Below are 21,097 nucleotides of genomic sequence, written 5' to 3'. Positions count from 1 at the left end.
AAAGGACCAGCCCTTCAGCTGATGTAAATCAGTGCAGCTCCATTGGCTGGCCCACAATTGGCAAATTAGATTAGAAGTGCAAAAACAAACATATCACAATTTATACCATGTTTTTCCATCTACAGCATTTTTATGTCTGCGATGAGATTATAATCCCTATTTTGGCCTTTACACCAGGTAAAGGGACTGTAGTAGGGCTAGGGTCTTTAAAAGGCACGGTTCCAGACAGGGTAGAATTTCTCCAGCATAGCCACTGAGGAAGGCACGCAGGCTGGCATAGGGAGCATTCTGGGACTGAAGTATGTAGCACTGCTTGGATTCAGGAAGCACTGCTGCTGTAGCTGTAATGCAAGCAGCATCCCCCAACTGCCCCTCCTCCTTCCCCAAAACCGTCTAATTTATGCCAGGGACCACTCCATTCCTCAGAGCAGTGCAGAACTGGGAGGATGCAAAAGTGGCTTAAAGCCACATTCTCCTCTCCTCCCACTGGGCAGCAGGTTCTTTGGAACACCTACTAGAAGCACAGTCTAGAATCTCACTTCACATCTTTAATCTGTACACACTTTGACTTCAGATTAGGAACGCTTAGATGTGAATCTCCATCAACGCTTTTATCGTTAAAAATGCTCTCCTAGGAAAAAGAGTATTTCCAGTTATTCACTCAATATTCATTATAAGTACAATTAGTACTTTCCTTATCACTAGTGGAAATCATTGCCAATACAGTCTCAGTGTTTAGCTGTTCACATCATTGACCCCCTAGCCAGTGGTTGTTACTGTTATGATTTTAGAATGACTCTTTTGCCCAGTTGAGTTTTGATTTCTTCCATTTGTGAATTATGTTGGAAGATTAACATTTCCACGTGCTATGAAAGGCAAAATATATGTATAAGACAATTTATTATTTTCTTAATTCGAATCATTGTCTCCTTCTCCCAGGTACATGGATTTCTTCCCTACCCCTTCGAATGTCACCACTGACTTTCTGTTTGAGAAAAGTGCCAACTACTTCCATTCTCAGGAGGCTCCCAGACGAGCAGCTTCCCTGGTCCCCAAGGCCAAGATCATCACCATTCTCATTGACCCATCAGATCGGGCATACTCCTGGTATCAGGTAGGGAATGGGCAATGAAATCAAAAGCAGAGAGTGGAAACTAATTCACGCCCCTTCCTAGGAGATGTTCCAGAGGAGAGATGGGTTGGCCCCCAAAAAACAAAATCAACACCTATGTTTTAAAAAAAATGTTTAAACATATATAGCAACTTGACATATTTGTACAGACAAATGAAATAGCCAGAGCAATGCCAAAAGAGTCATATATAAAGTTAAACTAGGCATGAACTAGAAAAATCCTGATACCCTATGATGAGGTTTGCAAATAACAATATAAAGCACTTAGTTCACCATGCCAGTTGACACTCCTTCCAGCCCCATCCTGAGCACATTCACAAAAGATTACACAAGTCATAAGGCAGAGGAGAAACAGACCCTATGGTTGCATCTACACTGGCAGAATTTGGACTAGACTAGACATGCAATTCTCCATCAGTGTGGCTCCATCAATCCCAACACTGGCAGAACTGTAGTAGGGTGATCATACGTCCTAATATTACTGGGACCGTCCTGATATTAAGACCTTTGTCTTACATAGGCACCCATTACCCCCCGCTCCCGATTTTTCACACTTGCTATCTGGTCATCCTAAACTGCAGTCTGAAATGGTAGAAGGCTGTGTCTTGTCTACACCACAACTGCCAACTGTGCTACAAAGTGTAGAGCTGCACTGTGGCGACTTAAGGGTCCAACTGTTCCTATTGTATATGCAGCTCTAGTGTCTGACTCTCCACTGCCTTGCACTAGCTGGTGCATACCTTTGCCAAGCGATTGCAAAAGTATGTGTGAAATGCTACCAGTTCTGAATGTTTCAATAAATTAGGCTCTATATGGTTTTAACATGGGCTTGTTGGTCTCTACAAACAGTTAACTGAGTGTGTGGGTAATATCCCTTCTTAGTAAAATAGTTGATTCTTAGATTTTTAAGGCTAGAATGGATCATTTGGTCTGATCTCCTGCATAATACAGGCCACATAATTTCACCAAGTGCTCTCCTTCCTCAAGCCCACAACACCTGAGAATGGAGAGAACCATAGATAATCTTCCATTGAAACAGCCATAGGTTTTTGGTTTGTCTTGGGTGGTTGGGTAATGTGTATGTTGATGGTGGTGGTGATGTTATTATTAAGGGTATGATAGCCATGACTAACATTTGAAAATGAGACCATTATTCATCTAGGATATTTCATTACAGTAACACAATAGCAGTGCAGCTACAATTTGCTAAATTCTTAACTATGTTTGGAAGTCTGAAATAGTACAGTTTTCACTTCTTTACTCAAGTATGGCTTAATTTACTAGCTAATTATAGGTTTCAGAGTAGCAGCCGTGTTAGTCTGTATTCGCAAAAAGAAAAGGAGGACTTGTGGCACCTTAGAGACTAACCAATTTATTTGAGCATAAATAAACTAGACTGCTGAATTGGAATTAATTTGCAAACTGGATACAATTAATTTAGGCTTGAATAGAGACTGGGAGTGGATGGGTCATTACACAAAGTAAAACTATTTCCTCATGTTTATTCCCACCCCCCACCACCCCCCGCTGTTCCTCAGAGGTTCTTGTCAACTGCTGGAAATGGTCCACCTTGATTATCACTACAAAAGGTTCCACCCTGCCCCCACTCTCCTCCTGGTAATAGCTCATCTTAAGTGATCACTCTCGTTACAGTGTGTATGGTAATACCCATTGTTTCATGTTCTCTATGTATATAAATCTCCCCACCGTATTTTCCACTAAATGCATCCAATGAAGAGAGCTGTAGCTCATGAAAGCTTATGCTCAAATAAATTAGCTAATTATAGCTATTTGTCTCTCAATTTTGTATGCTAGCACCAGCAATCTCATGAGGACCCTGCAGCTTTGAAGTTCAATTTCTATGAAGTGATTACATCAGACCATTGGGCTCCCTCAGAGTTAAGAACTCTCCAGAAGAGATGTCTCATCCCTGGGTGGTATGCTACCCATATAGAAAGATGGCTAACTCACTTTCCCACTTCCCAGGTAATTTCCCGCTAGCCATTTCACAAAGCTCACTGATTTTGGGAACAACAATCTCAACTTATACCATTATTGCATATAAGCTTGTGATGCTTTTTCATTGATTTTTGGAAAAAATTCAAGGAAAATCTATATAAACAAATGCTTAGATAAAATTCATCTTTACAAAAACGCTCCCAGAATACCTATTTCATGACAAAAAACAGGTTAACACAATGCACACCTATGGATGCTCCATACTCTCAATCATACCTTCTGCCCCTACAAAGAAAAATGGGTATGGAAGGAAAAGGTATATGTAGGGTAGTAAGCAACCTCCCCTGTGACTGCCTCATCTGACCAGGACTTAAAGAAACTCTGTGGTGAAACTAGGAAGCACAGGCTGTGTCTTCTAGTTAGTCTAAATGCTAGAAAGCCAAAAAGATCTATAGAGTCTGTTTCTTTCCATGGCTGGCCTTTTCTGTTACATGGCCTCAAGTTGTACTACAAAGGGGGGAAATAGACTAGACCCATTGTTAGTAAGTGAAAGGAGGACTGGGTTTGTCAGTGACTTGTATCAGCTCCCTTTAGTCCTGCTTCTCTTTTGATAAGCAATAAGTACCGGCCTACAAGCAGAATGGGATGCAAAGTTCACAAAAAAATATGCCCGCAAGTTGGGGGATCTATGGCAGGTAGGACTTCCTGCAGAAAGTTGTTTACTCTCTCTGGTCCTGCTAAGGGAGGGTGCATAACACTGTCCCACAAATTTCAGAACATGCATGGGATTCTGGGTCCCCAAGAGAGCCAGGACTCCAATTACCTGTTTGCTTTCTCTGTTCTTAAGGCTGGGCCTCCTGCTCCTAAGACATATGTTAAAGTTTCTCCCCCCTGCAGTAGTTAATTTCATCACAGTGAATGCAGACCCTGCTGTTAAGCATGCACATATTTCTTGTAAAATTGGCTACCGCCATGTTTGCCTAGTTGCAGTGATTAATTTTACAAGATACACAACAATGTGAACTCATTCTTTATAGAGTGCGTACAGAAAGTGCACTTATTGTGCTTACTAATGTGCACTCAAAAAAGTCAATAATTCATAAGCCCTCACAATAAATATGAAACATACCCATCCAAGTTAGTTATTATCTGTACAGTTCTGTACTGCAAAAGCTTCTATATATAACTTTACCAACTAGACTCAAAGTCCAGTTCAGCACTGAGGTAGCTTTGCATCAGACCAAATTTTGTTAACGTACTTTTGAAAGATCTGCAATAATTATATACTGATTATCAGATACTGTCAATCTACTGCATCTGCATAGTGGTTACTATTTAATTACTAGATATTTATGTGCTTATTTCTCTAAAAGCTCAGTGTGTATTTTAATGCTTTTGAATATTTTGTATGTCTGACTTATCTAATCAAGCTTTTTTAAATCTGTTTTTCTCAGTATTCTGTAAATCTTTGAGATTTTTATTTTATTCTTTGCTTGTGCATGCAAAAATAACTATATTGGGGAGAACAATGTAGGCATCCAAGCGGTTCCCTCAGTTGCCAGATGCAAGACTATACATCTCCAGCAAGATGCAGAGCTGAAAGAAATTAAGGCTAGAAACAGCTGAATTGCACGACTGCTATTGATGCCATATTATCTCAAATCCACCTTGCCTTCAGTTGTGTCACAGAGGAAGTGAGGTAGCTTAGTTTATTGAACTGAGTCTTTTGTCTTCAATGGACAATCTATCCTTACAGTTGCTAATTATTGATGGACAGCAGCTAAGAAGTGACCCAGCGACAGTGATGGATGAAGTACAGAAGTTTTTGGGAGTCTCACCTCATTATAATTACTCTGAAGCTCTAACGTGAGTCTGTAACAGTTTAATCTCTTCTGTTGTATATGATTATGTACATCCATACATCCCACATACAATTTATCATCAGTTACAAACAAAAAATTACATTAAAAGAATATTAAGTTTGCAAGGTCAAGCACTCAAAAATCAGCCCCTTTGAGTATATCCATTCTGATACAGTCTTTCATGATAAGATCACATACTATTTTACCTATAGGACCCCTGCCTCATTCAGTGCACAGGATAGATGGCGCTCACTGAATGAACAACTAGTCCATTTCTCCCCACACCCATAGCTCAATGTGAGGCCCCAGAATTTATTTACTTCACACCATCCAAACTCTGCTCTGAAGACAGAATTATTAATTTCTTCATGGTTGTTTCTATGGTGCTCCTCACTGTAGTTTTTGAGTACTTCACAAACATTATTCAGGTTATTTTTCACAACAGCCCTGAGAGGTGATGGGGTATTATCCCCATTTTACAGATAGGAAACAGACACAGACACCAAAGTCATAAATACACATAATCTTGCATGCCCAATTTGAGATGCATCTGGCCTGATTTTTGAGAGTTCTTAGCATTATATAGCATTTTATCTATCCAAAGCATAGCTCCCACTGGCTTCTGAGCATTCACTGCAAATCAACTGCACCTCTGCAAATCAAACACTAGGGTCTCAAGTCAGGCACCCAGAAAATGAGGAACGCACAATTAGTAATCACCTGTGAAAAGTATGGTTTAAGGGATTTGTTTAGCATCACACAGAAATTCTGTGGCTGAGGCAGTGGTAGAATCCAGTCACCTAGTGCGTCATTTAACAGCCTTAATCATGAGAGTTTCCCTTCAGCTGAAAGAGTCGTGTTTTTTGACATGAGCAAAGCAATGTATTTTTCCCTAATCTTGTGCTCAGAAATGGCTTTGCTGAAACTTCCCAAACCTGAGGAAAACACCCAACAGGGAAAATTTCAGCTTTTGAAGTTTGATGAAGTTATAAGAACAGAAAAGAGGATCTTATAATGGGAAGTGTCAGGCAGCCTTAAATATAGGCAACACTAGCTTCTCTGCCTATATTTAGGGGAAGCTCATCCCCCAGTGTGAGGCCCAAAGGCAATCAGAGGAGTAGCCTACTGTCTAGTGTGCCTTTTATACACTTTCCATTGACTTCAATGGCCCTGGATCAGTGAAGTCCTTTTTTCAAAGGTGCCTGTAATGAGTTCAGTTCAGGTCTGAGATCTACACATGTAGGAGACCTGAAAGATATAGATTTCCCCTGGATCACATGAAAGGGTGGTTAACTATCTCCCTGTCCTTTCCCAGTCCCTGCAGAGAGTTCACCATCAGCTCTTGGATCTCTGCAGGAATTTGGACTGGCTGGATATTAACCCTCCCAGATCCGCAGTAAATAAGGAAGAAGCTTTTACACTGGGCCTTTCCACATCAGGGAACCTCACTTACAGCTGACTTCCAGGGGCAAGCTCTGTACTGGGGGTATTCCATGGAGCCAAGCTCTGTATTGGGGGTATTCCATGGAGCCAAGAAACCAACAGCCTCTTATGAAGGTGAAGGGCTACAGGGGCTCTCCAAATATTCAGCATCTGCTTGGGTGGTCATTTCCTCCTACAGATTCCTATGTCTGCAGGGCTTGGGGTAATAATCCATGTCCATTCCACAGTCAGGGAGGAGGAGAAGCAAATCCTACACTTTTCCATCTCCATAGGAGTGATACAGGGAGGAATGATACAACTATAGGAGTGACATAACTCCAGCAGGGAAGTTTTCATCTCCCTCACACCGCCTCCAGTTTTACTTAAGGGTAATACTGCAATGGTTCCTCGTCAATCTTTTCCAGAACAAACAACACTTGTTGGTTATACTGATCCTTATACTAAGTATAAGCCCAGAATTGTGCAGGCTTCTTCTTTTTTTAAAAAAAAAAAGTCTCTTAAAAAACATTGCTTTTCAAAATAGCTTTTCCTAGGTAAACAGTTTCATTTTCTGGAATGTAATTTTGTAAGTCCTTGGTTCATAATGTGTACAAAGTGCTGGCAGGAATTTTGAATACATAGCTAAGCTCCTGATGTTTGCATACCTGCCACACTGCACATCTTCCATGCCTTTTGTTATGTGTTCAATATATTTGGGGACAAAATTTTCCCTTCGGTAACTAAACTGAAGTCAGTGGAGTCACATACAAGGTATAAAGTTGGTCTCACCTTTATTTAAACAGGAAAATGAGTTGTAAACAGTTCTATAAAATTGTACAATCACAGTTCAGAAACACTGAGAACGCAAGTGTGTGGAGGAAACACACAGGTTTGCATGGAAGAGGAAACAACATTAAACAATGTGGTAGCTTCACATTAAGAATGTCAATATAAAATCAATTGGATAGGCTCCTTCAAAGTCATTGCTGTTTATTAAGCATACAACACACATTTTTAAAATTGTCAGAATGCAAGCCAAGGACCCAACTGTGCAAATACTACTGGACAACAAGCTTATTGCCATATGTAATCCATAAACATCAATATGGCTTCTCACAGGAGTGTGAAATTCACCCTGGTGCAAAGAATAAGGGCTGCGCACCACTTAAATGCTACTGAAGCCCTTGAAATAGGATGCAAGTGAGACATAAATGCTGCTTATGGCCCTGCACAGAGGTAAATATCATTCAGCAGTTAGTAAGCACTCCATCCAGCACTAAGTGAGTGCAGAATTAAATCCTAACCTATCATCCTTCACATACACTACTAAACCAGACTGGGGTTTATCCTTTTATTATTCTGATGCATTTGTAAAAACTAAAATTAAACTAATGTTGTAAGAGTTAATTCCTGTCTGTACATATGCTCTGTGATCCTCAAGTAAAAAAATGCTAAAGAAAGATGTCACAATCCACAGGATCGGTGCTACATTTCCAGCTTTGAAACAGTCTCTAGGAGGAACCCCTTCAGTGTGCCAGATCCTGAAGGGGTCTGTCTCTCCCTTCATAGGTTAGGCCTCACCACGTCCTTAGATTGAACCTCTGGGCCTTCAGCACTTCTGCTTCACACCGTGAGCTCTGATCAGCAAGTCCAACTTTGCAGGGAAACTGTGGAGCTGCCAGTCTCCTCTGGCTCTGAGGAGTCTAGGTGACACGTGCACTTTTGATGTGAGACTCAGAGGGCATCTCTGTGAAAAGATCAGAGGGGTGTGTGTATGTATGTGTGTACACTAAGGTATACCTTCCACAGAACTTTATGTAAGAGCAACAATACGGGGAAACCTGGGTGGGAAAACCTGGTAGAGATTTGTACACTCTTTGGGGATTAATGCACCTCACCAAGTATTCGTAATGATACTCAAACAGTGTCAAAACAGTAGGGTTTATTAGCCAACTGGAACACTGCATAGGAAGACCTTAAGTTAGCTTAGAGAAAGAAAGGCTAAAGCATAGAGTAAATCCATTTTGGTTAGCTCAGAGCCCAGCCAAACTGTAATGAACCCCATTGTTCAAGCTTTCTCTGTCTCTGTCTGACCTTCTTGGTCAGTCCCAGGTGAGAACCCCAACTCCCTCCAGCAGCCAACTCTTATCCTCCCACTTCACACCTTCCCAGTCCTTTGTTCTCTAGCTGGGGTCTTTTCTCAGCTTTCCTGCTGAGAGGTGGGAAAATCCATAACCCTCTTGGCCATTGGTTACTAGGTGGCAATGTCCTGGTGATTGCGTTTTCCATTGTCTTCCATGATTTTCCATTGATTGGGAGTCAACCTCCACCAGTTCCTTTTTTAATGACCCATTCAGGCTCAGACATTCATATGTATGTCTCCCAGCCTTCCCTGCGAGTGGAGTCCTTTTCCCCCACCCCAGCTAGCCATACAAAATGTAGGGGAAACTGAGGCACCCATAAGATTCGTAAAAATACTACAGAAAATTTCCACTTCATTACAAAAGGTAAGATCAGTGTTTGTGGGAGCAAGGAGGAGTCTGCCATGTAAATCTGGTAAATTGCACATCCAGATACCTGTCTGAATGCAGTTACTGGATTTGCTGGCAAATATTACATTAGATGTGTAGTTACCTAATTTGCCTCAGCAAATATCTATTTGCATGTGCAAGTACCCCTCAGAGGTTCAAAAATTAATACAGCCTCACTCACCAAGTCCCCCGTTCCCCCCCCCACACACACACACACACTTTTTATTTTAAAGATACATCCCTATCCAGTTTTCTAGCTGCATCCTCTTGGCCACAGGATGTCCCTGCCTTGCCCTGACTGGCTGGTAGGAGAGGGCATTAAACACATTGTTTCCAACACATGCTCTGCAGCATTTTGAACTGGTGGTTCCTTTGTGGATTTTTCTTCCCTCTCCTCACCATTGAGGCAGAGAGAAGTGGGGATTGTGTGTTCACATGGTTAACAGAGAGGCTCAGTAGCTGTGTTTCCCACTCAGAGAACAAAGGGGCTAGAGGGGTTAGAGAGAAAAATGGCCAGGCAGCACTAAACTGCTGCTTTTCACAGAGGGGAAAGCCAGGTACAGAGCTAATACAGATCTAATCTGATCTGTCTAGATTCTTATACAGCACTCTCCTGACTGGAGCAGACATGATGCAAGAACTGTTGCTTCCAAGTCTCCTGTCAGACAGTGCTTCAGCGAGAGAGAGAGAGAGAGAGAGAGACAGAGAGAGAGACTATTTTGGAGAATGGAGGAATGGGATATTAAGCCAAAATGTGAGTCCTCTGTTACAATTAGCTCTGCTGACAGGAGAAACCCTCTCTATGCCTGGATCACCCTCTCCCCCACACTGGAAAAGGTTGTCCATCTTCCCTCATACCCATTCTTTATGGGAGGAGGGAAAGAAGACATAGTGGCCCTGTCGGAGTGGTGAGATGAACATGACCCCACTCTGCACTTGTCCTTGTTGAACCTCATCAGATTTCTTTTGGCCCAATCCTCCAATTTGTCTAGGTCACTCTGTACCCTATTCCTATCCTCCAGCATATCTACCTCTCCCCCCAGTTTAGTGTCATCCGCGAACCTGCTGAGAGTGTAATCTATTGTTTTATCAACCAGGCAAGGTACTAACAAGCTTCTACAAGACTTTATTTTCAAAGTGGAAACCTCTTTACCAAGCTGCTGCTGCACCTCCTGTAGCTTTCTCCCAGCCTCTCAACTCCTCCCCGCTCCTTCCTGTTTCCTGTCCTTTCAGACTCCCAACAGCCAGTGCTCCCAATTCTAATAATTACAAGCAACATCTAAACACCACATCTATCCCATCATCCAGATCATTATTAAAGATGTTGAATAAAACCAGCCCCAGGACTGACTCCTGGGGCACTCCGCTTGATACCGGCTGCCAACTAGACATTGAGCCGTTGATCACTACCCGTTGAGCCCAACAATCTAGCCAGCTTTCCATCCACCTTATAGTCCATTCATCCAATCTGTACTTTTTTAAACTTGCTGGCAAGAATACTGTGGGAGACTGTATCACAAGCTTTACTAAAATCAAGATATATCTCATCTACCGCTTTCCCCATATCAGAGCCAGTTATCTCATCGTAGAAGGCAATCAGGTCAGGCATGACTTGCCATTGGTGAATCCATGTTAACTGTTCCTGATCACTTTCCTCTCCTCCAAGTGCTTCAAAGACACATGCTACCTCTGCTCATGTTAGTATGCTAAAAATATCAGAGTGTGTGCAGTGGCATGGGCTGTCTACCCAAGTACAATCCCACCAACTCCCTGGGTATGTATTCAGGTGGTCATCTTGAGCTGCCACCCATGTTCCTGTGGCCAGATTACCAAGCCAGGGGGTTGGGTGGGACTGTACTCGGGTAACTAGCCCACACTGCTGCAGTCACAGTATTTTTAGTGTGCTGGCTTGTGCAGAGCTAACACGTCTGTCTACTTTGGCTGTGAAGCTGGCCCCCAGCTGTTGTGTAAACATACCATAAGCTATCATGGAGCTGGGAGACACGTGAACACCAGAGCCAGGGCAGCAGCAAAGATGCCTCTAACCTCCTGTGAATCCCTGGGGGTTGCTAAGTGAAGGGCAAGTAGCTCTTTCCATGATGGAGCAAACCTTGAAGGCTTTTTTGTGGAGGAGAAGCAGTTAGTGTGCTTGCCTGAACTCAGGATACCCAGTCCAATTCTCTGCTCTGCTACAGACTTCCTGTGTGACCTTGGGAAAATCACGTGGTCTTTCTCTGCTGCCATTCCTCATCTGTAAAATAAGGATAATAGCACTGCCCTACCTCACAAGAGTGCTGTGAGGATAAATACATTAAACATTGTGAGGCTCTCAGTTACTATATTAACAGAGGCTATATAAGTTCCTTAGATAAGGTAGGGAAGGAGGATAGGTGCTGGGCAGGGGGAATTACAAAATATGAGGTCTCATTAGCTCTCTTTTGAAAAATTGAGTTACAGCTAAGACTAACACTGTATCCTTAAGTATTTCCATTGCACCCAAATACAGTATCACATAACATACTTTGCACAAAATGTACAACTTTATACAGTCCCAAGAACGTGAACAAAATGGGGTGCTTAACTGAATTGCTTGGCTTTTTCATTCTATAATTTTGGACTTTCCCATAATGTTGAATATACTCATACTGAGACAGAAATGTTAGGGCATAGTACTACAGTTTTCCTTTAGCACAGCACACTATATTACTTCTTCTCTTGGGAAATTAGTGCAAGCCAGCCAAAGTACTTCACTATGCAATGAGCAGATTGAAAAGTCCAAAATAGAAATGAATCTACCATCAATATATCCATTTAATCAATGACTGGTTTAATTTTAATTGATATAATTACCGTGAAAATTTAGGCTAGAAGGATTAGCCCTGGGATAACAGGCTGGGCAGGGGGTAAAAAAGATCCCCCTCCCCGTCCCCCTCTCCTGAAATGAGTTCACATATGTGCAGTAGCAAATTGCAGGTGCGTTGGTGTTTAAGGAATAGGCCCAGGGCAACAAAACATTCTGAAACTAATTAACTTTACATTTCAGCCAATTATACTTCATCCTTCTTAAACAGCTGCTGAACAGCAAAAACGTAAACCTGTTCAATGTTTTATGCATGCTGCCAAGTCCCATAGCAATAAATTCAAAACTTAACCCTATATTTTGCTTGTTTCCTTAGTGTGTTAATGCCGTAATCTAACATTCCTATATCTTTGATTTTAAACACATGATGATCAGACTTCAAATTTCTGCAAAGATTGTTTAGAGACAGTGTTTCTGCTGATGCCTGTCTTGGAATGAAAGTGACATCTAGAACCAATTACATGAGGCAACCAGCCCTCCAGGTGTAGTGATACATTAATGGCAAACCAACCACTTCTTCCAGAGGATCTAAACACTGCTTTAGTTGCCTCAAAAATACACAACTAAGAAATATGTTGTTAAAAAAGTACTACTGGCAGATGTGTGCATGCACATAGAGGAGACCAGATCTAGCTTCCACTTAAGTCAACATGGTCCATAAGTCTTTTTTCAAATCTCTGGCACTTCCAGTGGACCAAGTTCTGACCTGGAAAAGTGTGTGATATCACAAGTCCAGTCAAGTGCCTCTTCTTGACCATTCACAAGACTTCTGTGAAGGGAATCGATTCTGGATCCCGTGTATTTTAGGCTTCCTGAGTATAACAGTCCAGTCACTCTCTGCCATTGGCTTGAGATCCCTGGCACACTCTCAGGATGCAGATTCCCTGTCTAACACGCCTTCCTGAGAGTTTAGACAATGTAGCTCACTGCCCAGCACTCGGACACCAGGCTTTTCTGGCTCCCCTGTAGCTTAAACATGCCTTATCTCAGAACCTCCTGAAAGTGTGAGGTGCTGGGTTACAATTTAACTCTCAGCGCACGTATGATAAGGTATACCACATAACACACAGTCTTTTCACAGGATTCAAAACACAGCATTGGTCTTTGTTTAATAACTTAAGAAATACATATCTATATAAAAATCATAAATCCTGCATGTATTTCTGTGCTTCCATTTCCTCAATACTCCAGCACATTCTTTGGGCTGGGATCCAGGTTACCTGGGACTATCCAGCAAGTTCATTGTGGTGCATGGCTTGCTTTTTTTTCTTTTTCTTTTTTTTTTTAAAAACATGGAGCCTTTTCTCCCAGTGTACCTACTGACTCTGGCCTGTGATGGGATGTTAGATGGAGTGGGATCTGAGTTACTACAGAGAATTCTTTCTTGGGTATCTGGCTGGTGATTCTTGCCCACATGCTCAGGGTTCAGCTGATCGCCATATTTGGGGTCAGAAAGGAATTTTCCTCCAGGGCAGATTGGAAGAGGCCCTGGGGTTTTTTGCCTTCCTCTGCAGCATGGGGCATGGGTCACTTGCTGGAGGATTCTCTGCACCTTGAAGTCTTTAAACCATGATTTGAGGACTTCAATAGCTCAGACATAGGTGAGAGGTTTATTGCAGGAGTGGGTGGGTGGGTGAGATTCTGTGGCCTGCATTGTGCAGGAGGTCAGACTAGATGATCATAATGGTCCCTTCTGACCTTAATATCTATTAATCTATGAATCTCCTTACCCTCTCCTGCCCAAACTTCTTGTGTATCCATCAGACATTCCCTCTGAGTTCACTTTAAATGCCTTCTTTGTCACCTCTGTCTTTGTCCTGCTTAGGGAATTGCCACTCTCTATTTCCTGACCCCTTCAGACAAGAGAAGGAAGTGTCTTTCAAACAGCTCATGGAAACTCACTTAGCATATCTATTGTCCCATCAAAGCACAGTAGTTAAAGTTAAGTACTCCCTGTTGTCCTTAGTCTGTTGTATATTTGCTCTACGTTCTTTCTGCAATGGTGGATATGCTTTGGGACAGCGGCTATCTGAGACTATCTAGTAAGTAGAATTCATACATTGTACAGATACCCCAAAAACATCACATCACACATGGGGCTCTGTAGACTCTTTGGAGAAATGGATATCTTCAGGCAATTGATAATGTTCTCAAACATGTATTTCACTGCATAAATTGTTCTTGAGCATACAGTGGCTGTCTAAGACACTGTAATATCAGTTCTCTCCCTACTTGGAAGAAGTAAAACATCCGAGATATCACATAGCTGGCTAACTGACTATTTAGTGGCTGAAGGTTCTTCCATAATTAAACCTTTCATAAGATATTATCCCTTTTAGGTTTGACCCTCAGAAAGGCTTTTGGTGTCAGCTGCTGGAAGGAGGGAAGACCAAATGCCTGGGAAAAAGCAAAGGCCGAAAATACCCACCAATGGATCAAGAGGTACCACTTTTCTAGAGATCTGAGTTACAGTTTGTGAAAAACTCATGCAGCATCATGCTTGGGGCTCAGGAATAAAGGATGGTTCATTTTTTTTAATGTTTTTTTTTTTTAAAAACCTACAGTTCAGGATAACCACACCTGTATTTGTCCAACAAATGCATTCATACTCAGGCTTTTAGCTTCCCAGTCATTGCTTCTTTGTGTGGTGATGCATGTCCCTGCTGACTGGGACATTTCCAGGCTGCACAGATGTGAATTCTCCCAGCAAACTCAGACAGTGAAAGCTGACCTGCTTGCTTTCTCTTCACTCGTGCTAATAAGCTTACTGGTGATCATCCCAACTCCAGCATTGCCTGTGGCAGGTGGTTAGTCCTTCAAACCCCACAAAGGCATCTCTTCTATGGTCACATAACAGCCTCAGCTCAGAACTAGCACACACTTGAAGACTTTGATCCATCTTTTATACAATTATGGGGTCTTTCATCTGGAGTTTCAAGAAGCAGGTAACCAATAAACAAAGGGTTTTTCTCCATACATTTACATTAGTCAGTCTCCTAGAAAAGTTGCATACAATCCCACAAGAACCTAAACAAATGCATTTTAATACAATGGATCCAAAAGATATTGAATTCAGTTTAATAAGGTTTAACTTAATAAGGTTTGTCCAGGAAATTTTCCTGTCACAATGATACTAAGAGAACTGAAATTGTGGGCCATAAAAATGTGGACACTGTTCCTTTAAGAATTTTACCTGGTTTGTCTCTTTGCTTTTTCAGCAAGATTGTTCCCCACAAGGGTGCCAATTTTTAATGTAAATTATCTTTGTTCCTTTTCCCCTCTTCCCTCAGTCTAGAGCTTTTCTTTCAAGCTACTACAGAGATCACAATGTGGAACTGTCTAAACTACTGCACAGATTGGGACAACCCCTGCCATACTGGCTGAGACAGGAGCTTCAGAAAGTGAGATAGCACTGATGTTCAGAGGACCAAAGTCTCTAATGACAGTTACTGGCACCATAAAACCCCTCGCTTCCCCGACTCACTTGTGATTGTCAGTACACGACCTCATGAATAACTGTCTCAAAATTAAATACAAATATAAAACTGTTTATATATGCACGCGCTGACAGCTATTAGCATCAACTCCTTTGTCAGCTTCTGGGACACAATATGGAGCTATATGGCATTATTCTTTATCCAGCCTGGGACTCATGCATAGTCTAGTCCCTCTGTTTACCAGAAAGTTCCAGAAACTGTATGTATGATTGATAGTCTTCATCATATATGACAAATTACAGCCTGTCAGGACACAAGCAAAGAACAGAAACATCTCTCGGTGGATTGTGAGGTTGGTTGAATTTAATAGTTTTCTGTATTTTTTTCTTTTGGCCTGATCCTTCAAGGTGGGTTTTTTTGGAGCAAACAAAAGGAAACAAAGTTGTCAATCAAAACATGTGATAACCATGAACCAGCTGGGTCAACAACAGTCTAGACAGCCCAAACTGTTGATATGTATTGGTGGGCTCCGAGTAGCCACACTGTCCCTGTCCAGTTTTCTTCCCTCCTCCTTGGATACAGTCCTTGTCCACTTAGGACACTAGATGTGTCTCATATTCCTGCCCATTGCCCATGTCCCTCTTCTCCCCCTCCCCCTTCCTGACCCCCTGGACACTGTCCCTGCCTCCAGCTTCCATATGAGGAGCCCAGAAGCAGAAGATGTGTGTACGAGATGGAGGAGATAGCGCAGTCAGGCTGGAGTGAGAGTTGTGGAGGGATCAACCATGCTTTTTGAGTAATAGAGTTTAAGGCCACAAGGGACCACCATCTAGTCCGACCTCCTGTATAGCATTGGCCACCAACACTACCCACCATCCACACTCTAACCTCAAACACTGAAATTTAACCAAAGTATTACAGCTCACAGGAGACGAGATTGTTATTTGTCACAGGCAGATAATAGAAGGGACCAAAGTGCAATGGTAGTTGGGGCCCCTGCAATGGTAAAGAAATAATTAAAATATACCCATGTAAACCTCTCAAGTGACCCACACCCACGTGCTGCAGAGGAAGGTGCAAACATCCAGGGTCACTTCCAATCTGATTTGAACGAAATTCCTTCCAGATGCCACAGATGGCAATCAGTTAGATTCCGAGCATATAAACAAAAACAAGAAAGAAAAATGCTAAGTGCCACCTCAGAGCCCTGGCCCTCCCTGTCCAATGGCCCATCTCCAGCCATGGCCATCCCTGATGCTCCAGAGGAAGGAGATAAAAAACCTCCCAGAAAATATTGGGGGAGGGAAAAATCCCCTTTTGACTCCTGCTAGTGGCCAGCAAGAACCCTGAAGCATAGGCTTTCAGGAACAAAAGATATAAACTGGAAGTGAGACTTTTAGAATCATAGAAGATTGGGTTGGGAGAGACCTCAGGAGGTCATCTAGTCCAACCCCCTGCTCAAACAAGGACCAACCCCAATTAAATCATCCAGCCAGGGCTTTGTCAAGCTGGGGCTCAGGCTTTTTGAGCCCTGCCCCCTACCACCACAAGCAACACAATCTGGAAAAAATACTTTTGAGCCAAACTCATGATTTTTGGAGGGTTCTGATTCCTAATTTTTGAATATTTAGGTTTCATATTTAGGTTTTGAATGTTAGTCTGTATCAGCAAAAAGAACAAGGAGTACTTGTGGCACCTTAGAGACTAAGAAATTTATTTGGGCATAAGCTTTCATGGGCTAAAACCCACTTCATCAGATGCAGGCAGTGGAAAATACAATATATAGAGATATATACACACACAGAGAACATGAAAAAATGGGGGTTGCCATACCAACTCTAACAAGACTAATTAATTAAGGTGGGCTATTATCAGCAGGAGAAAAAAAAAACTTTAGTGATAATCACACCACACGATCCCTTGTCTATAGCCAAGCTCTAAGATACAATCGCATTTGCTCCAATCCCTCAGACAGAGACAAACACCTACAAGATCTCGATCAAGCATTCTTAAAACTTCAATACCCACCTGCTGAAGTGAAGAAACAGACTGACAGAGCCAGAAGAGTACCCAGAAGTTACCTATTACAGGATAGGCCCAACAAAGAAAGTAACAGAACGCCACTAGCTGTCACCTCCAGCCCCCAACTAAAACCTCTCCAGCACATCATCAAGGATCTACAACCTATCCTGAAGGACGATCCCTCACTCTCACCTGACCTGAAGCAAATACTCACCAGCAACCACACACGATGCAATAAAAACACTAACCCAGGAACCTATCCTTGCAACAAAGCCTGTTGCCAACTCTGTCCACATATCTGTTCAAGGGACACCATCATAGGACCTAATCACATCAGCCACACCATCAGGGGCTCATTCACCTGCACATCTACCAATGTGATCTATGCCATCCTGTGTCGGCAATGCCCCTCTGCCACATACATTGGCCAAACCGGACAGTCTCTACGCAAAAGAATAAATGGACACAAATCAGACATCAAGAATTATAATGTTCAAAAACCAGACAGAGAACACTTCAACTGCTCTGGTCACTTAAGTAACAGACTTAAAGGTGGCAATTTTGCAACAGAAAAGCTTCAAAAATAGACTCCAATGAGAAATTGCAGAACTGGAATTAATTTGCAAACTGGACACCATTAAATTAGGCTTGAATAAAAACAGGGAATGAATGGGTCATTACACAAACTAAAAACTATTTCCCTGTGCTAATTTTTCCCCTACTGTTACTCTCACTTCTTGTCAACTGTTTGAAATGGGCCATCCTGATTATCACTACAAACTTTTTTTCCTCCTGCTGATAATAGCCCACCTTAATTGATTAGTCTCGTTATAGTTGGTATGGCACCCCCCATTTTTTATCTTCTCTGTATATATCTTCCTACAGTATTTTCAACTGCATGCATCTGATGAAGTGGTTTTTAGCCCATGAAAGCTTATGCCCAAATAAATTTCTTAGTCTCTAAGGTGCCACAAGTACTCCTCGTTCTTTTAGCTGAATATTTAGGGTTAACAATGTTGAAGAAAACTGGCGTGGTGAAAGTTTTTTGGACAAACCATTGAAAGGTTGCGGTGGGGAACCGGAGTAATTCCAAAGACTATCCGGCCAACCCATAATCTGAAAGAACATACGTGCCAAATTGCATCTGCAGCAATTCATCGGTAATTAAAAGATAATTTTGAAATGAAAAGCTCAGGAAACACCAAATGTTGTTTTGGGAGCTTTTAAAGGAATACAGCAGATGTCTTAATCTGTTGCACTTCCTTTTGGAAGGGGTGGAAACCAGCTTTTCATGTAAGAAAAATACTAAAGTATCTTTTAAAATCTCCTTTTTCTGACATCCAATTATGTCTTTAGTATACACTCCAGAGGAGGGTTTCATATCCCTTTTTGTGCCTCCTTGTTATTTATGTTTGGCTAAGTGTCATGCTACCAAGATATTCCATGTTCTCATTGATAAACTGAGACTTGATGTGGTTTTGTTAGGTGTAGCATACAATTTGAATATAAAAACAGCAGCATATTAGGGTCTAATTTCTTCTGCCTGGAACATGATCCCTCAGCACAGCCTTTGTCCAGAACACCTTTATTGTAGAAAGGTCTTTGTACACTGGCTGTAAATAATCTTGACTTTTTTTTCCCTTTAAGCAAATCATGAAATTATGCTTTTGACATCACTGACTATAACTGAGGGGCATCTGAAAAACCAATTAAATAAATATAGAATAGAAGAAGAAGAATAAAGAGCAAGCCAAACACGTTGTTAATAACAAGGAAAGCTGGAGTTTGGGGGGATGGGGGGAAATTGTGGACTGACTTTCTGTTTTATGAATTACATACCTGGCCAGGCCGACTCCTGCATCTGTGCAGAGTCTCGCTGAAATTAATTGTACATGGAGTTTACCCAGGTAGATCTTTTTGTAGGATTATACTCCTTTACATCCTTCCCCTTACTGCATCTGTATCCTTCCATGCCTGCTCTAGTATCTCTGCCTTTAAAAGGTAGAATCCAGCATGGATCAACACATGCCAGAATCTATGATAGCATATCAGATTATCAGAGCAGTAGTCATTTAGCTAGAGTCAATCAGAAAAGCATCTCTAAACTTTCAAATTATGCATTGACCTCTCAAAGTCTAAAATAAAATTTCCAGCTTAACTGCTTTTAGCCTCCCCCCTACACCCCAATCAAACAAATTCCCTCCAAGATATGGAATCAGTTTGCCAACTTTCCCCAGAACAAATTAAAATGGCTGAATTATAAACTCTGGGGGAAGGACAAGTTTGTATAGTAAAAACAATGAGAGCGCTGATTTTGGATGTTATGAGGCTGTAGGGACATGATTTGAAGACAGAAATAAAGAATGCTTTGTAGTATCAAATTATATCCCTGCATCCATGTTTTGTTCGTATTTGTACTCATTTTTGAGTGAATAATTCTTATGAAAAGTGCTGAATTGACAGACCATTCAATAGAAGAGCCACAGAACTGGCACAGATAGCATCAGTAAAGCTCCTCCACACCATCCTGCTAATGTGAGTTAGTCCTTTTCTGGATAAACCCCTTCCAACATGAAGATGGTAGCATAGTCTCTTTGCAACCACTGTATACTCATCTTCACTGAGGAACTTTCAGAATATGTCCATCCTCACAAGTATCACATAATAAAACCTACCTTTAAAATAAATACTTCTTATCACATGTACTGCAATATAAACCAAAGGCAAATAGGCCCTCCAACATTATGTTAAAGACATATATTCTCAGAAGACAAATTTTCCCTGTAAATGAAACAATTCTTACCTTTTTTTAATATTCTCTTTTCTTCCAGAGTATCCTTTTAATGCGACTGCTAAGGTGTGGACCTATCTACAGATTGGATCCCCCATCACTATCATATCTGGAAAAGCTAGCAGAAAATAAGGATTTGCAAACAAAGGAGATTCTTAAGTGTTCAGTGTTCCAGTGACTGGATACTTTTTATAAAAACATAATCAGCATCATTTGGAAATATTTTTTTTAAAAAAGTCCTAGTCAAAGATCTGAGACACGGGCAAAAAGTTAATGGCCTTGCCTACAGCGGTTTTTTTTGTTTCTATTTCTATCTGACAACAGCACATCCAGTCTAACTCTGGTATATACTTGAGGTTTGGGAAAAAGCAAAATAAATTTTGATCACAAAGTATTTTTGGTTGGGGGGGGAGAAAATCTGTCTTTTCTGAAATTGTTTTAAGTAATTGTGTATACACCTTCTTTGTTCTTCTCACTTCTACAGAATAAACACCTCTGCTGGTACATCAGATGTGAGCACTTATTTTTTCCTTATACCTTCTACAGCTGTCATAGCTAAACCAAAATACTGCTATTTGTTTGACCTCTGACTTATATTTCAAGTTGTGCACGGGCTCAGCTACTCTTCCCTTCTGCATCCATACTGTGCCTCCACCCATCCTCCACACTGCAGCCTCTGATGCTTTGGGATTTTCAGCTTCTTGTAGACCTAATCATCTGCCTCACTCGTTGTCCCCCAGCTTTTGGGCAGAGAACAATAATTTTGGCATCTGGCTGCCTATGTACATATGGTGGTAAATTTTATACATGGTGGAAATGACTTTCAAAAGAATTAGGCATGCATGCTTCTACCTGAATTCAGTGAGAACCATGGCTACTCAGCTGCTCAGATAATCAGGCCCTCATTATTGAATATTCATTGGTGCAGTGACTTGGACAGAACTCTCCGGTGTCTCAGGTGAATGCTGTAATTACCAACCTACAGTCTCTCTCTATATATAAAATTGGACAAGTCCAATTTGAGAGTGCCTTACCTCAGATTACCCAATGGACTAGTGGTTAGGCCACTTTCCTGGAAAAG

The 21,097-nt window shown here is 41.6% G+C and overlaps 1 protein-coding gene across 3 annotated transcripts in view; it reads left to right on the top strand.

Annotated features, from left to right (window-relative positions):
• LOC311519589 (bifunctional heparan sulfate N-deacetylase/N-sulfotransferase 4) overlaps positions 1 to 20,508 on the top strand; it is a 175,493-nt gene extending 154,985 nt beyond the window's left edge. For 2 of the 3 annotated variants that reach the window (XM_084626233.1, XM_084626235.1), the window contains exons 11-15: positions 940 to 1,114; positions 2,948 to 3,118; positions 4,848 to 4,957; positions 14,106 to 14,208; positions 20,057 to 20,508. In XM_084626233.1, the coding sequence (XP_084482359.1) occupies positions 940 to 1,114; positions 2,948 to 3,118; positions 4,848 to 4,957; positions 14,106 to 14,208; positions 20,057 to 20,194 (697 nt within the window). In that variant the 3' untranslated portion in view covers positions 20,195 to 20,508. Of the gene's footprint in view, positions 1 to 939; positions 1,115 to 2,947; positions 3,119 to 4,847; positions 4,958 to 14,105; positions 14,209 to 15,056; positions 15,556 to 20,056 lie in introns of all 3 variants that reach the window. The other variant, XM_084626234.1, reaches the window with a different exon arrangement.
• Positions 20,509 to 21,097: the final 589 nt, after the last annotated feature.

The sequence above is a fragment of the Lepidochelys olivacea genome, assembly GCF_965140295.1.
Source record: "Lepidochelys olivacea isolate rLepOli2 genome assembly, chromosome: 4".
In the NCBI taxonomy this organism is placed as follows: domain Eukaryota; kingdom Metazoa; phylum Chordata; order Testudines; family Cheloniidae; genus Lepidochelys; species Lepidochelys olivacea.
Note: the sequence above shows the minus strand (reverse complement) of the source record. Positions and strands in the feature narration are given on the sequence as shown.